Below are 15,351 nucleotides of genomic sequence, written 5' to 3'. Positions count from 1 at the left end.
CGTTCTGCCTGAAGACCTCCTCCTCCTCTCCTCCTCCTCCACCGCAGGAGAAACAAAAACGAAAGTGAGCACTTAGTCAAATTCCCCCGACACACATCCACCGCTCCTCTGGGTTTAATCTGCATAGCTCCACATCAATGGCAGATTCGGCCCTTTTAATTGCTCTGGTAATGGTCGAGCAAAGAGCGGCGGATCGACCTGCACTCAGAGGCCCTTAAAGGCCACTGATGCGTTTAAGTGCATGACATATGTCTCAAGAATCCCCCGGGTAGTACTGCGGCTACAGAAAGAAAAGAGTGACGCTTAAACGCAGCAGATTGTTGGTGCTGGACGTCCAGCGCTGCTGTCAGCAGGTCCCAGCAGACGACATGACGGGGGCTGGCACTACAGTGTGAAACAAAGCGGGGAGGGGGGGCGCTCACTCAGGGCTAGTGGGGGGTAACAGATGTAGATGAAACAGCCTCAGAGAGGAAAGCAGCAGTCAGCCTTCATAAAGCTGATGGAGTGAGGGGACAAATGGAGAGGAACTGGAAGAGACAGGGAGGGATAAAGGGCACGAGGGCGCAGACGTGCTTCAAACAAGATGGAGATTTTGTTTTACATTTATTATATAAGACCTGAACTTTTATTGGAGACAAAGGCTCACGACCTAAACGAGGGCCGAAGTTAGGATTAATCTAAATGACACTGAGGTCAAATTGTGCTTTTTAAATTTGATGTTGTAGTCTGTTGGATTGAATTTCTCTGAGTCGAGCAGCTGTCAAAGACATTCATTCAACAGTTCAAACTAAACTCTCAGAGCTGTTTGTATTTTCTCGGGCTGCAACTGAGGATAATTACTAATTATTTTCATGCTTAATCGATTTATTTAGTCAAAAAACAGTGTGAAGAACACCCGTCACAATTTCAGCTGAAAGTGACTCCCTTTAAATATCTTCTTTATCCAGCAACAGTCCAAAACCCAAATTCTCTTTATTCTCTTTATATATGCGAAGGAAAAACAACTAATCCTCTGTAGCCAGCAAATGCTAAACATTTTAGCTTGAAACAACTCAAAAGATGAATTGACTATCAAAATAGTTGACAATTAATTGTCCTTGATGATAGCAGCTCTACTGTTTGACCTATAAGAATTAGCAGATATAGGTACCAGGAACATGTTCAGGCAATGATTAGGAACCACCTGTAAAGTGAAGTGTTGGCATTTTTCTATTCTCCAATTTTCTATAAATGCTTTAAATGCTGCGGCACCTTATGGCTATAAACGGTAATAGCGGGAGCACACTTCCCAGATATCCAGACAGTGTTGCATGTGTGACGTCCACGGTTGGCTCCGGTTGTAACTCTTGATTTTCCTCGCTGACGGTCGCTTTTCTTTTCAGTTTGCCTTCATCTGAGCGTCCAATTTGTTTCTTTTTCTTTGTATTTTCACTTATTTTTGAAGTTGTATCTGTAGTCATCCATCTTTTCTTTGTTTGTTCAGCCATAGTAGATTACTGTTTACTCGCAACACTTGCAGAGACCGGAAAAGCAGCCGCTTAACTCCGCCTACCCTCTCTGGCAGACCAAACCACTGTGACGCGCATTGAAGTTGCGGCTGCTGTCGCGTAAATACAGAAGAACAACAGCGAATTTGTTCTTTGTTTCGTGCAAGATGCTGCATCACTGGCACGACAGCGAGGTGAGAGAGCTTCTTCTGATCCGAGGGGAAGTTTGTTGTTCGGCCCCGTTTCCGGTGCGTTTGTGACGTCACGCGGTGACGCAGCAGAAAAGAGGCCGACAGGAGTGTACTCCACTGGCAATGGGAAAAGAGACAATCGGCATTTGTTAGCTGGTCTTCCCGGGTCTGAAAAACCCTGCGTCTTTCCCACCAAAATTAGTGCGTTGACGAGAAAGGGGTATTAGTGTATAGACGGTATTTTTTTTCTCAGGTTAATGCCATACACTTCTGTAGGACACGACCTCAGTCGTAACTACAGCCCTGACCCCGGCTAACACTCAGACACAAGTTATATATATATTACTATGTTTATTAAATTCCAACTGAAGATGAACAGGATACTAAATTTGCATATCTTGTGGGACCTTCTTTTCCAGTACAGAGTATTTCCTCTTATAACTTTCATCCAATGATAAAGAAAAGTTCTTCTCAAAACAGATTTGTTCCTGGAGTTTTTCAGCGACAGAAATTAAGATTACATAGTACAGTGTGTTTCATTAAACCTCTTAAACGCTCACATTAAACATTGAAACTGCTAACTGAGGCAACAAGCGCAGCTCGACGTCAGTGTGCTCTTTGGGTTGAGTCGTGGAATAACTTAAACAGTATGTAAGAAGAAAGAACAAAACGACTAGAATTGTTTGGTTTTCAGACGTGTGGCTCATAAATCATTCACAGACATGAAAACATAATGTGAGCTCAAGTCTACAACCTGTAGCACCAGTGCCTCGAACTTCAGGGACAAACACAAACAAACTTTGATATCAGAGGCACAAAACCAGAGGCTCGTCTCCGTCCTCAGAACGCACTCAAACGTTAAAATGAACATAAATGTTGAGCATGCAACCACAGAAACAAGGCACAATGTTCAAACCAAACAGATTTATAATCACTCAGTAGTTTGGATGTGATGATAATAGGCTCAAAATCTCAGAAATTAACATTTAGCTTAACTCAGTGGAAGCATTACGACAGCTAGCTGCTCCGTATAAGTCTCTTAAGTCTAAACCCAGTATCAGAGGATCCTATTGAAATAATTATTACATGAAAACTCCTACACACACTCCATATCACCTTGTTATTGCATAGCCAGTCGCCTTCTTTACTTCTATTTAATGAATAATGCAGAGAGAAATAATGAGGCATCAGCAGCAAACATTAGCATTAGCATGTGAGCAGGCAGGGAGTCATGGAAGGAGAGCGATTATCTAAGAAAAAGTGTGCAAAGGTCCTGAATGACACTTTGGTTCGGAGGCACTCGAAGTGGTCGACGTGCAACAACGACACGGAAAAAATCCCCAGGGTACTTAAACGCAACATGCAGTGGAAGAAAAGTGCATGAACCTCTCCAGTGCTCGGACATTCAGTTCATCGCGGCTGCTTCAGTCCTCACTAGAGTCCTCTGAGTTGTCCATGTCCACGTCTTCCCATGATGCCTTGCTGCGCTGCTCCCAGCTCCGGGCCTGTGCGATCACAGAGTGGGGCATGAGCACCACGCAGGCTGCCAGGCCGGAGACTCGCTCCTTGAAGTCGGTGCCGTTCTCCCACTCGTCTGCGTCCGTGTTGTACACGTGGACGTACTTCATCCGTTTGCCTTTGTCGTGAGAGCGTCCTCCCAGGATGTAGATGCGGTTCTCCAGCACGGCTACGCCGGGTTCTCCGTGTCCAGCAGGGAGGGGGGTCATTAGAGACCAAGAGTTGGCTTCAGGGTCGAAGCAGGCCACCTGAAAAAAAGGGAAATCATTAACTCTCTATTTTTCTTCTGGTTTTTTAAAGATAATTTTTTGGCTTTTGCCTTTATTTACAGGACAGCTGAAGAGAGACAGGAAATGCTGGGAGGAGAGAGTGGGGGATGATATGCACCAAATGATCGGCAGACCGGGAGTCGAACCTGCGATCAGAGCGTTGAGGACTGTAGCCTCTGTATATTGTACTCTGTAATTCTGCCACAGCAGCGTAACGAAGCTTTGCCGTTATGCCAACTTATGCCACAGTGTTCCAGAAGCAGAAAGTGTGCGCGGTGTAAACAAACAGCGTGCTTCACATACACACACAAACGCTGTTCCGCCATGCAGGCTACGCAGTTTATGCCGCTTTGCCTCTATTACTACCTCCTATGACGGCTCAGAGGCAGAACTGTAGAAGGTACATAAGGTTATTAAAATAACTGATATGACATGATAATAAGTTATTAAGTTATTTAAACCACATTTAATATTTAAATTTCGTATTTTTAAGGCACCATGAACAACAATGGTCAAAGTGAGTTGTTTTTAAATGTGCTTTATAAATAAATCTGACTTGACTATACACTATCAACTGAAAGGCAATACCATTCAAATATATGTTTGTTATGGTGTTTATGACTGCATCAAGTCAGTTATGAGATCAGATGACACAAAAAACAACAACATGGATTTACAGTTAAAATTTGGCAGCAAAGCTAGACGTGATGAAAAAAGAGCGTAAAAAATACACAGATTGAATCCTCCACATTTGAATTAAACACAAGATACCTGTGCCCTAATGACGAGGTTAAGTGCTCAGTGAGCACACCCCCACCCTAATACTTATAATCAACCTACCACATGACCCTTAGTGGTCACCGCACCCCAAACAGCACTGCCAACTTTAACAGACCCGAAACTTTTACTGTTTTTGCGGGGAGAAATTAACAAAAGTTTCATAATCTGTTTTTCAGTTACAAGGTTTCCGTTCGGTAAATAAGTCATGATGGCACAAAGCTGTGTTGAATATGCTGTTTTTTTGTAATAAAAATATACTTGTCTGAAAATAATATTTCAAAGGGGGTACATTATTAAAAAATAAGTTGAGAGAAGAAAGAAAGAAAGAAAGAAGAAAGAAAAATGTACTTACATTTTTAAGACAGAGGAGTACGGGGATATGAAGAAGTTGGGACAAACTTTACTGTTACATACAGAATACTAATGAACATCTCTGTGCGTGTAGAACAGAGATGAAGAGTCTTTTTTGTGTGACTGAAGTCTATAAGTGTAAAAACACCACTAAGACTTTAGACTTTGTACCTTCAGGACGTCTCTCCGGTATCTGCACTCATCGTTGCTTCCACCAATGACATAAATGCGCCCATTGACTGCCGCCATGCCGTGCCACGCCCGCTCCACCGGCCCCTCAGCGCAAGCTGTCCAGTGATTGGCCACGGGGTCGAAACAGTAGGTCTCTCTGAGGTACGCCATCCCTCTGCGCCCACACGTTATGTACATCTTCCCCTCCAACACGGCTCCAGCGTGGGCGTAAACCTGGAGGAGAGGTGAGAGCAGTGTTAGAGGGAAACCCCATTAAGAGCACGCAGGTGTGTGTGTGTGTAGCACCATCATGTGGATGTTCACAGTATTACATGCATTCATTTCATCTGTTCTCTCACCTCTCTCTTAAGGGGCGACACAAACTCCCACTTGTTGGTGTGCGGGTCGTAGCGCTCCACTGTGTCCAGCTCGTTGCTGTAGTCTCGGCCTCCAATCGCATAAATATGGTCGCCCAACACGCAGACACAGTGGTCAGCGTGCTGCTGCTGCAGGGGCTGGATGGAGCACCAGCTGTTGTGACGAGGGTCGTACCTGAAAAATGGAGAAAATATGAGTTTAAAGAATTCAATCAGCGGAAAGAAATCTGTGCTTAAAATACAGATCGACTGAACTATAAATCAACATGAGTGTGAGTTCTCAATCAGGACACACAAGATCTGTATTTTTTATACTGTGTATTTAGCTGGTTAAGCCAAATCACCACTATATTTAGTTTAATATTTCAAAGGCAAAGAAAATACAACTGCACAAAATGCAACTACAACATTTGCAAATAACTCAAGGAATGATTCTATTATCAGCATTAAACATTATGAAATGATTTGAGAAAAGTAACAGACTAGATGGACTGAGACCTCACCTCCAGCAGCGGGTCTCTGCTCTAAACCCACCGGTGTTCTTGTCTCCTCCGATGAGATAAATAAAGTTGTTGAGCACAGCGATGCCCTGATTAGACATTCGGGGGGCGTGAGCGGCAGTGAGCGTCCTCCACTCCCTCCAGCTCGGGTGGAACACCTGAAACAAGTGCTCGCTTTCTGTGAGGGAGTTGGAGGTGAACATCCCCCCGAAGCCCACAATGCAGTGGTAGGTGGAGCGCGGCTGCGTGAGCGGACTCTGCAGGACGGGCTGCCAGATCTCCTGCTCGTGGTACTGCAGGGCCGCGGACACAGACTCCTTCAGCGGACACTGGCTCAGTCTGCCAAAGAGCCGCTGCAACACTTGTTTCTCGATCAGGCAGAAACGTACGGCATCGAGCATCTTCAGATTGTCCTTTGGGTCAGAGAGATTAAACAAGGAGTTGATTAGATTAAATTCAGGCAGGTAAAGCTTTGACAAGTGTGAGTCAAACTAAAGAAAGGTCAATAACTGATTCCTCCTAGGGCTGGGCGATATGACAAAAAATATATGATCGCATTCATTTTTTCTATGTCAACATCGATATTAATCACCATGTATAGTAACTTCTGCCAGTGAGAGGAGTATCATGAAACAGAGGGTTCATTATTTTTGACCGGTTAACCAACACTCTTAAGGGTTAATAACCGGTTAACCGACACTCTAAAGGGTTAATTACCGGTTAACCGACACTCTTAAGGGTTAATAACTGGTTAACGGACACTCTTAAGGGTTAATAACCGGTTAACTGACACTCTTAAGGGTTAATAACCGGTTAACCGACACTCTTAAGGGTTAATAACCGGTTAACCCACACTCTAAAGGGTTAATTACCGGTTAACCGACACTCTTAAGGGTTAATAACCGGTTAACCGACACTCTTAAGGGTTAATAACTGGTTAACGGACACTCTTAAGGGTTAATAACCGGTTAACGGACACTCTAAAGGGTTAATAACCGGTAAACTGACATTCTAAAGGGTTAATAACTGGTTAACCAAACTTTCAGAAAGGCACTGGTGTCGTCACTGCTGCTTTTTTCAGGCAACCAATTAGATGGGGCGCCACTTGTCACCCTGGTTACCACCAAACATGGAGAAACTTGTTTGGGCTATTTCTGTCTACCCGGAGCTGTACATTTGTACCTTTGTGGGAGCAGATCGGCCGGACACTAAATGTTGCTGTTAAGTGTTGTGCTTTTATCGCCCTACGCGTTGCAAGCTTGTTGTTAGCTGCGTAGTAAGTTAAACTTATTGTTGTCACAGAAACAAAACCCGTGTGCAGCGTTTTTTCTCTCACCTAACAAGCGGTACATCCCAGCGCTCCCTCTCTTCCTGCAAAAAAAGGCTCTATGTGGACATCTTGATGGGATTTGGTAATTAGGCTCGATTTAGCTCAGTAGCTCCTGAAACACCTCGCCACTGACCGCACTGACAGGCAAAATAACCTTCTCTACCATTAAACAGATTCTCTGCGTTATCCCCTCAGACCGTCGGTCGGGATGCTTGTGCATGCTTGCATATGGTATTGCATTGTGCTTGTACCACCGCTGTATTTAAGTAATGCACTGCATAATTTACATTGTCGTCTTATTGGTCGAAATAGTCCAACACGCTGCTTTTTTTCCCTGTTTCATGTTTCTCTCCTCTCAGGCTCAGCTCAGCTAACAACAACAAAACATGTGTTTCCCAAATATATATGTATATTAAATAAACTTTATTTAACCGTTTAACTGGTAATATTGACCAGTTAAAATTCTTAACGGTCAGTTAACTGGTTGAAGTGCACATCCCTAGTTTGTACGTCAGGCCTGTGTGTGTGAAGCATGTTTGTAAAACATTGAATTTCCCCTCAGGGATTAATAAAGTATGTCTTCTTCTTCGAAACATGCTGAAGTTGTTTGTTTGTCACACATTCTTACTCTGTGTTCTTTTTTATAGATAATTAAAACTGGTAAAAACACTGAACAGTGTGTCTCTGACGCTCTTCTCTGAGCACAGCATGACTGGGGGGGCTGCAGTTAACACTAACTCAGTTTGTTTCTAGGACCTCAGTTTGTGTGACTAAGGACTCCTTCAGTGTTAATCACTCACAAGGTTTTTAACAGGAGCCAAATCATACACACAGTCCTCCTTTTCAAAACAACCAGAGCCAGTGATAAAAATAAACACTTTAAAAAACACAAAATAAAAGAGATTCTTTAAATAAATTAAATTATTTTAAAGTAGCTCGGCGTCTTTTTTAGGTTAGATCTCCTTCAGTGTTCACAGCTCAAGAGGTTTTAATGGGACAAGTAAGTTCCTCCTTTTTAAAGCAAAAAGAGACGGTATTTAAAACAAATAAAAACATTACATAAAACAGGTTCAGGTACAAAATCAGAAGGCTAACTGACAACATGTAAGCTTTTTTTGTCAACAATTTCCTCATCTTCGGAGAGTAGAGGGAGTTCACTTTCAGTGTCTCTTTCATGCCTCTGTACCACTCCTGTTTTTTTCACTTGGTGTTTACTGGCAGCTCAAACTATGCTCTGATGTGGGAGGTTCACATGAACCCTGCCGTTTACTTCACATGCGTGCAAAAAATGTAGACCAACTGGCTGTTCCTGCGTTGTAATAGGCTGTAAAATCTATCCGTCATTGTTGACATAAATGTTATCGCGATCCCCTATCAACATGTTGATTTAGCGCCCAGCCCCTTATTCCTGTCTAGTTAAGAATACATGTTTTATCTGATGGAGCTGGAGAGAGGAGTACAAAAAGCAGACACACCTTGTGACTGACCTGCAAGTACACCTGGTCAGTTTCCACCTGCTCAGGACTGTAGTGGTAGTGCAGAGCCGCCTCGTACACCTCGTTCTCGCTGTTCACCTGCAGCTCGTCGCTGCTCAGCGCCCTGAAGACTTGATCTTGGGGGAGTTTTCGGTACACGTCGGTTCGAGAGAGAGTCTGAATGTTCCTGAGCAGGAAGGAGTGGACCCTGGCAGTAAGTTGCTGCAGCCCGTAGACATCGGCCAGATTATGAACTTCTAAAATGTTGCTTTCGTCCATCCAGGAGAAAAGGAAGTCGCAGCAGAAGCCGATGACAATCTCAAGCTGTAGAACACAAAAGGACACGAGTTAGCCGAAATGATGACTCAATAAACAACATAGATAAATCAAAAGAACATGGTAGAGCTCACCTGTACGAGCGTGGCAGCGATCAGGACCTCCTGCACACACTCCAGGTCTAACTCAATCTGAGAGGTGTAGATGTAGTCCAGTATTTTCTTCATGGCCATGTAAGACACTCCATGAATGGGGATCTCCTTTTGCTGCGTCTCCCTAAGGCCTCCTGCAAACATTCCCCTGGTGGAAAACGATGACATTTTGTTAAATGGCTTAAGTCGGATAAACCTGGAGGCTCAGTGAACGCCAATTATCCACCATGGCACCAGTTTGAATTCTACCAGTTACACTTGGTGTGTGATACCCATCTCTTTTTATAAGATAAGATAGAACTTTATTAATCCCCAAGTACAGTACAATTGAGAGACACGCAAAAAACAGCTCAAATATAAGTTAAAATATAAAGTGTAAATGCAAAAGAGACAGAGCCTGATATAAAAACAATATTACAATAGTCATCTATAAAAGTAGGCAGGAAGTAATGGTGGTGTAATGGTTACATAATAAGAACTTCTTCTATTGCACAAGTTTATGGTATAGTGATTGAGAGTACTAATAAATAAGCGGAAGTATTGCACATGATTATGCTTTCTATAAATATCAACATGAATACAAATATGAATGTGGCCAGAAAAATATTATTGCACATAATGAACATAATACAGCCAGATAGAGAAAAGTAATATTGCACAATTCTGTATCCGGCTATATTTTGTTCATTATGTGCAATAATCTACAGGTTCCTTGAAAATGTTCTACTGATGACAAACATGCAAAAAAAAATACTTTTATTATATAAAACTTCACCTGAACAGTGAGATCAGCCATCACAGAAACATCAAATGCTTTCAATTAAGCCTTTGTTGTCCAGCATGTGCACTAAGTGCCTTATCTTAACCTACTTTTAGCATTATACTGGGGTTACTGAATTACACTTGGGCTCTGGTTTACTGGAACAATCCTCCACTCTACACAGTAAAAGTTACGTGCCAACTCTTGTATAGTTATGGAATGTAACACAATACATGTTTAAGCACTGTGTATAAGTACAAATTTGAATTAAATTCTACTTTACACTTTGACACAATGTCAATATTTAATGGACTTTTTTACTCTTCCAGCATGTGTTTACTCTTTGTCATGTTTACTGCTGGCTGAGTGGATATCAGTGATTGTTTTATTGTCAACAAAAGCTCAAGGTTCATTACGGTTATTATGCAAGATGACGAGTAAACACACACAGATATCACAAGTAAATACAAACTACAAGTAGAGCTATGTGCATACCAATACTGAACATATGACAACGTTGATAAGACGGAGTGAATGGTGCACAAAGGTGGAAACTTTGTTTAAGCTGGTCTCTGATCCAACACTTGTTCTTGTCTTGTGACATACGCTGCTTACATACACCTGACCCATTTGTGTGTGATATTGTGTATGTAAATGTAGACAGGAATAAAAACAAGTTGTGAGAAAAAGCTCGCCTGAGGATATATTTATTTGCCTGCAGGCCTCTGGCTATTTGGTCACAGTCAATGGTATGCATGACCACTGCCTGTTCACTGAATGTTCACTGAATGTCTCTTAATCTATACTGTAAGATTGTATTGACTGGTATCTGCATGGCTTGATACATGAGTGAGGGTCGCATCGTGCACATTTAATGACACAAAGAAAGAAAAAGTGAAAGTTAATGAAGAAAGTGAAAGTAAAGCAACAAGGTGACCTGCTGAGTTTTACCTAAAATAATCGCAAGATGCAGCCAGAAGTATTCGGTGGGCTTGGATAGGTCGACCCTCCACAAGCAGCACCACATCGAACAGGATACCTCCTTGTCTGAGAGCTAGCAGGCCGTCCAGAAGGCTGCGGAAGTGGGCTGAACTTCTGTAGATCTGTCGGCCCAGGCGGCCCGATGAGCCGGCGCGTCCTCCCATTGGACTCAGCTCTCCATCCTCAGCCATGGCAGGGCACTGATGTTCAGGCTTCATCACTTTTATTTATCTAGTGCCAGCATATCACTGAGTATTCCGTCACATAATAGTAATATATTAATGCCACAGCTACTGTCTGCACGCAGAGAACAAAAATACACACAAACAGGGCAGCTAGCGGCTAAAGAAGGAAGGTTACGGCTGCACAGGCAGTATTACGTTACAGCTCTATATCGAGTTATATACACGATTCATACGATAGTTTAAACCTCTGAACTATAAGAAAGAAGTTAAAGTATATTGTGTCGTTCATACGCCCACGTCCGACCTACTGATGGCTGCCAAAACGCTGTTAAGCCGTCAGCTAATGTTAAGTTAGTTTAAAGCGAAGAACGTCAGCTAGCAAGCTAGCAGGTGGCTAGCCTGCCTACGCTACACTATAATAACAGCAGGTTAGACAATTAAAAGCTGAAGCACAGCAACTTCACGAATGATGTCTTCGTGGTCGTCCGAAACGAACTCTTTAAAATTGCGAGTTAACTTAAAATGAAAACAAATCTTTAGTGAAGTGCCTACCACAGGAGCCTGACTTCTGACAGATCAAAACAAGTCTGTTTACTTTTTGGTGTCAGGCGGTGAGCTCAAACACGATTGGTCGTTGTCGTTGTATGGACCCGCCCACCTTCTAAGAAAGAGACAATCGTAGACGTATGTCGTATGGCAGGCAAAAAATATGATAGTTTCACTTTGTCTTTCAAAATAATGAGGTCTTTATGATGTACAAGAAATTGTCATCCTATTATATTGTTCTCTTTTAGTTTTTTCTCATTTATATTGATAAAATTAGTACTTCGTTTTTCAATACTGCGATTCTTTCTGTTAAACACAAGAGGATGCTGTTTTCTTCATAAATGTTTGAAGCCCATTTCTAAAGTGGCTCTATGTGTGTGCTGTCACTGCATGTAATACAAGTATATCAGCACTTAGAGGTTGAAAGAAGTCCAGAGTATATTTACTCTCTACTCTGCTAAGATACAGTGTGGGGTACTGGTTCTGAACTTAAGTAGACTATTTGCATTTTTATTTAATTTGACATTTTTGCACTTCAGGGGTAATAATGTCTATTCTTTGCTTTATTGCATGGTTCATAAAACAACTTAGGCTGAGGGACACCTGAACCTGCTACATCAAAATAATACTTAAATATTACTGCATAAATAATTGAACACTTTAGAAGGCGCCTTTCTTTGTCATTTCTACTTTTACCTGAGACCCTCAAATCAAGTTGAACATACTTCAATTCTTTATTTACTTTTACTTGTAATTGAGTGTAATGCAGTATGGCCTCTTCCTTCGTTCACTTACTGGAACATTCACCTATTTCAAAAACAAAAAGTTGGAGCAAAACCCACTTTTATCAAAAGTTTATTTAAAAAATAAATACACAAAATATCTCATCTTGGGTTTCTCAGGTTCTCTAAATATTAGGTTTATGTGACAGAGTAAATCAAATCGTAAGGTGATAATAAATGGAAGAACATTGATGTGTCAAGACTAAAATATGTCTCTATCCTTCTTGCCAACTATTTGTTGTATTTATCATTTTCTCTCCTCCAGTATTCGCTCCTCATCTGATCAAACTCTTTCCAGATTGATTTTCCAGCGTCTGATAACTGCACGAGCTGCCAGAAAGATTTTATATGGCCGCCAGTCATGATGCTCTTTTTATAAAACCTCCATATTGCTTGGGTTTTACAGTCTCATTCGTCTTCTGCCGAGGTTTCAATTTGCATATATCATTTCCTGACATGAAGAGTAAAGATTTTTCCTCTCGCAAAAAACGCTGTTGGAAAAATCCATCAGTTGATTTATTTTCCAGTCAAATATATGTTGCAGTGCAGCGCACAGGGGGAACTGAGGGGGGGAAAGCCTGTCTGGCTTTTTGTCTTGAGTGCAGAAATGTCCTTTTCAAAAAACAAACCATAACTCTCTTTTGAAAATTAGAAGGACATACAAACACATTTAATGACATCCTCCTTGTGTAGGGCATTTGTCACAATTTTCTTCAAATCTGGTCTCCACGGCTATAAGCCTAGATGTTCATGTATATAATATGATATGCAAGGCGTCCTACAATCCCTTATCCCTATCCTAATATATATTTTTAAATTTATTTTAAACATGTAACTGTGCAGCCCTCCTGTCAGTCATTAGGCATGGGGCCACACGAGCGGGCCTGCTTGCACCTCTGACTGTGAACTACTATTTATTGTCTGTTGCTGTGAATGTACATGTGGTCTGGGTGGACTGTAAAAACTGAATTGCCACTGGGGTTAAAAAAAGTTGTCTAAATCTGACTTGGAATACAACATGTTTATGTTCTTTTACTTTTTATTTATGAACATTTTAATATAGTACAATGACAACAGGTATTAGACATACAGAAAATGAAATAAAATACAAAAGGACAAGGAAAACATGAGGTCATGGAGTGATCAATGAAGGCAAAAAAAATGACCCTCATTCAAGTGAGATATTGGCTAAATAAACCATTTTTTACAGTTCTCCTTGGAGCTTTATGGAGTAGGTCATCTATTCTAACAGATGTAGGTGTTTAACAATAATAGGTCAGCAGTAGGGCAGTTTTTCTGAAGCCAATATTTTGTAATGGCCTTTTTGCTTGATGCCAGCAGAATCTTTAGGAGGTAGGCATCGTCTTTACTCAGTCCATTGGGGATCTGTCCGTGATAAAGGGAGTGAATGTGAATGTTGTGCTCATAGTGAAACTCAAAGTTTTTAAAATAATTGTTGCTACTTCCTTCCAGAAAGGCTAAAGTAAAGGGGCAGGACCAAAAAATATGAGCATGGTCTGTCATGAGTCATTCTAGTTTAGTTATGTTGTTTTGTATTTTGGTGTTTAGATATTATTTCCTGTTTTCCTTTGTCACTTTGTCTCTTCTTGTCTTGAGTTCTTGTTGTTTAGTTTTGTATTTAGTTTATAGTGTTCCTGTCTTGCCTAGTTTGGTTTAGTTGTGCATTTCTTCAAGAGAATTTCCTGTTTTATTTTGTAGTTCTTGCCCCTTGTATGTCATGTCTTGTTTTACTTCCTTCCTTTGTTCTGTTTCCCGCCTTTTAGATTGTGTGCCCTGCACTTATTGTGTTCACCTGTGTTAATTAGTCTCACCTGTCCCTGATTGGCCTGTGTGTATTTAGTCTCTGTGTTCCTACCCTTCTGTGCCAGTTCATTGTTGTCCTTCCTGTGGAGTTTAGTCTACGTCCGTGACCTGTACTTTGTTCCTTGTGTTTCTACCCTGGATATTCTTCGTGCTTTCCCTGACTCCTCGTGTTCCCTTGGATTACCTGTTCCCTGGTTTTGTTGTAAGTATTTTGCTCTGCCTTTGGTTTTCCTTTTTTGTCTTTTGTTGGATTTTAGATTTTGTCTTTGCATTTTGTTTATTAAATCATGTCAAAGTCTAGATCTGGGTCCTCAACCTTCTTGTTTAAAATCCAAACTGTGACATGGTCAACCATAACTTCTCCACATGCCCTCCAGCCGAAGAGTTAAGTGCCACTTTGTTTGGACTTTAGGAGTGATGAAGTGTATCAAGTTAAATTTCTATTACGCATTATTGGTTTAATAGAAAGATTAATCTTGATTACAGATTTTTATTTTGAAATTTCCTTTTGTCATTCTACTGATATGCTTAATTTTTTTTTTTTTTTAACCTTGCTGTGTTACATCTTCTCAGCAGTGACATCACACACAGACACATATGAACATCACACACAGACACACATGCTACTTTAAGTGTTTCTCATTGGATGCTTTTAAGGTGATCTTGAATCACTTGGAGGCAGGCACATCTGGCTGTAGATGCTCTGCTTGATATATTTATTATTGTGGCCAATTTTAGACAAAGTTTCACTTGTTATGTCATGTCTTTTATTGTATTATAGTCATGTATCTTGTGTTGTGTTTGTATGCTGGCTGCTCATTGTTTGCCAAAACATGCTGGAAAAAGAGATTTTAAAGGTTAAATAAAAAATAATTTGAAATATGTTCACACAATAACTGCTGATCAGGGTGACATCATCACATTATAAGTTATAAATAATATATTTTTAAGGATCGTCTACGTGCCTTTGTTTTCTGTGACGTCAGTAAATGTCACAGACTGGAAGCTTTGTTGGACCTTCCTGGAGGTCAAAGAGATCCCGGGCTGCCATTATTGAGAGTGCAGCATTCCTGTACATCAGCAGCAGACCGTCTTATCTCATCACGAGGAGGTTGTGCAGCCGGCACGCCACGGGACGGATGAAGAAATGACAAAGAAATGAAAACAAAGCGGGCCGCATTTACAGAATTAGCTGTCAGGATTTTAAAATTGATGTTCGCTACAGCGGAAACACGACATCCCATAATCTTTGACCTTCAGCTTTCATGAAGGTCAAAGATGCATCCCTGTTGCACAAAACAACAACTGTTAAGAGGCGTAACCTTCATTCAAATAATTGCTGAAGGGGGCCATCTTACGGCGCCATTACTGGCCCTCCTATGATGAGGAGGGTTGA

The 15,351-nt window shown here is 41.4% G+C and overlaps 1 protein-coding gene across 3 annotated transcripts; it reads right to left on the bottom strand.

Annotated features, from left to right (window-relative positions):
- Positions 1 to 1,646: 1,646 nt before the first annotated feature.
- klhl22 (kelch-like family member 22) lies at positions 1,647 to 11,389 on the bottom strand. Of its 3 annotated transcripts, XM_069682849.1 has the most exons (8): positions 11,356 to 11,389; positions 10,589 to 10,866; positions 8,860 to 9,025; positions 8,450 to 8,773; positions 5,648 to 6,057; positions 5,127 to 5,319; positions 4,768 to 5,001; positions 1,647 to 3,444 (listed from the first exon to the last, which is right to left on the bottom strand). In XM_069682849.1, the coding sequence occupies exons 2-8, from the start codon at positions 10,834 to 10,836 to the stop codon at positions 3,103 to 3,105; spliced, it is 1,917 nt and encodes a 638-aa protein (XP_069538950.1). In that variant the 5' UTR covers positions 10,837 to 10,866; positions 11,356 to 11,389; the 3' UTR covers positions 1,647 to 3,102. The 3 variants fall into 3 exon arrangements, with proteins under 3 accessions (XP_069538950.1, XP_069538949.1, XP_069538951.1); XM_069682848.1 differs by having other exon boundaries at positions 10,589 to 11,383; XM_069682850.1 differs by having other exon boundaries at positions 1,648 to 3,444; positions 8,462 to 8,773; positions 10,589 to 11,383.
- Between the last annotated feature and the right edge of the window lie 3,962 nt (positions 11,390 to 15,351).

This window comes from Semicossyphus pulcher, unplaced genomic scaffold (genome assembly GCF_022749685.1).
Source record: "Semicossyphus pulcher isolate SPU_LCO1_2020_fin unplaced genomic scaffold, fSemPul1.0.p SCAF_6, whole genome shotgun sequence".
Classification (NCBI taxonomy): domain Eukaryota; kingdom Metazoa; phylum Chordata; class Actinopteri; order Labriformes; family Labridae; genus Semicossyphus; species Semicossyphus pulcher.
This window is presented reverse-complemented; position numbering and strand designations above follow the sequence as displayed.